The 1,563-nt window shown below is 37.2% G+C and overlaps 1 protein-coding gene across 1 annotated transcript in view; it reads left to right on the forward strand.

The window, feature by feature from the left end:
* The first annotated feature begins 316 nt into the window (after positions 1-316).
* Positions 317-1,563, forward strand: part of LOC106340073 — a 2,124-nt gene continuing 877 nt past the window's right edge. The window contains exons 1-3 of the mRNA XM_013778939.1: positions 317-448; positions 551-1,082; positions 1,156-1,255. Of these exons, the coding sequence (XP_013634393.1) occupies positions 379-448; positions 551-1,082; positions 1,156-1,255 (702 nt within the window). The 5' untranslated portion in view covers positions 317-378. The remainder of the gene's footprint in view (positions 449-550; positions 1,083-1,155; positions 1,256-1,563) is intronic.

Raw genomic sequence — 1,563 nt, forward strand, 5'->3', positions numbered from 1 at the left:
CATAAGAAGAGTATCTTCTGGGATTTGCCCTATTGGGAGACTCATTTGTTGCGGCACTGTTTAGATGTCATGCATATTGAGAAGAACTTTTTCGACAATTTGATGAACACCATCCTTGATGTCCAAGGCAAGACGAAGGATAACTTGAAGTCAAGACTGGATTTGGTTGATATTTGTGCTCGTCCCGAACTTCATGTTGATGAGCACGGTAAAGGTCCTATTCCCATATATCGACTGGATGCAACTGCAAAAGAAGAGTTTTTTGATTGGATAACACACAGTGTTAAATTTCCAGACGGTGATGCATCAAGTTTGCGTAATTGTGTTGACAAAAGTGAAGAGAAGTTTATTGGCTTGAAGAGCCATGATTGTCATGTAATGATGCAGCGCCTCCTTCCTTTTGCGTTTTTCGCACTATTGCCACGAAATGTCCACGAAGCAATCGCAAGTACTTTAAAATTTAACATAGTTAAATTAATTGTCATATTATTTTTTAGTGCTTATATATATATATATATGCTTATGGAATTTGTTTTCTTCGTGTATGTAGGGATAAGTGCTTTCTTCCGTGATTTATGCTCGAGATCACTCACATCAGATGGTATCCGCAATTTGGAAGTTAAAATACCGGTGATCCTATGCAACCTCGAGAAGATATTTCCTCCATCATTTTTTGATGTTATGGAGCATCTTGCTATTCATCTTGCGAGAGAAGCGGCACTCGGTGGTCCCGTGCAGTACAGGTGGATGTATTTGTACGAACGGTTTATGTTTCATCTGAAGAAGAAGGTCAAGAATTTAAGCAAGGTGGAGGGATCAATAGTGGCTCAGTGCATCAATGAGGAAACCTCAAACTTTGCTGAATACTACTTTCCATCAGAAGTTCGAACAAAAAGTCGAAGACCTGCACGGCATGATGATAGAGGTGAAAGGGCAACTTATTATGTTTATGTGCCAAACATGTTTACACAAATTGGACGACATAGTGGAAAGTCAACGGACCGGATACTTACCGTAGCTGAGCATGCTCATTTGCACACATATTTGCTTACAAACTGCGAAGACATTCTTGAATATGAGAGGTACATAGATTTAAAAATATGAATTATTTGCAATATTTTTGAAACATATCTAACATTTTTGTGTTTTTTACAGTATTTACTTGGCAGAGATGCGCTTAAAGTACCCGGATGCGACAGAAGAACAACTCGAACAACTCAAGCAAAACAACTTTGCAACATGGCTTTCTGATTATGTAAGTGTCTAATCAGTAATTAGTGGTAACTAACCGTTTTACTTATTATCTTTTAATGAACGAAAACATTTTTTTTTGTTTTTATAGGTAAGCCATTGTTTAGCTATTGGGCACCCACCTAATTATTTGCTTACAAACTGTGAAGACATTCTTGAATATGAGAGGTACATAGATTTAAAACTATGAATTATTTGCAATATTTTTGAAACATATCTAACATTTTTGTGTTTTTTACAGTATTTACTTGGCAGAGATGCGCTAAAAGTACCCGGATGCGACCGAAGAACAACTCGAACAACTCAAGCAAA

The sequence above is a fragment of the Brassica oleracea genome, chromosome C4, assembly GCF_000695525.1.
Source record: "Brassica oleracea var. oleracea cultivar TO1000 chromosome C4, BOL, whole genome shotgun sequence".
Classification (NCBI taxonomy): domain Eukaryota; kingdom Viridiplantae; phylum Streptophyta; class Magnoliopsida; order Brassicales; family Brassicaceae; genus Brassica; species Brassica oleracea.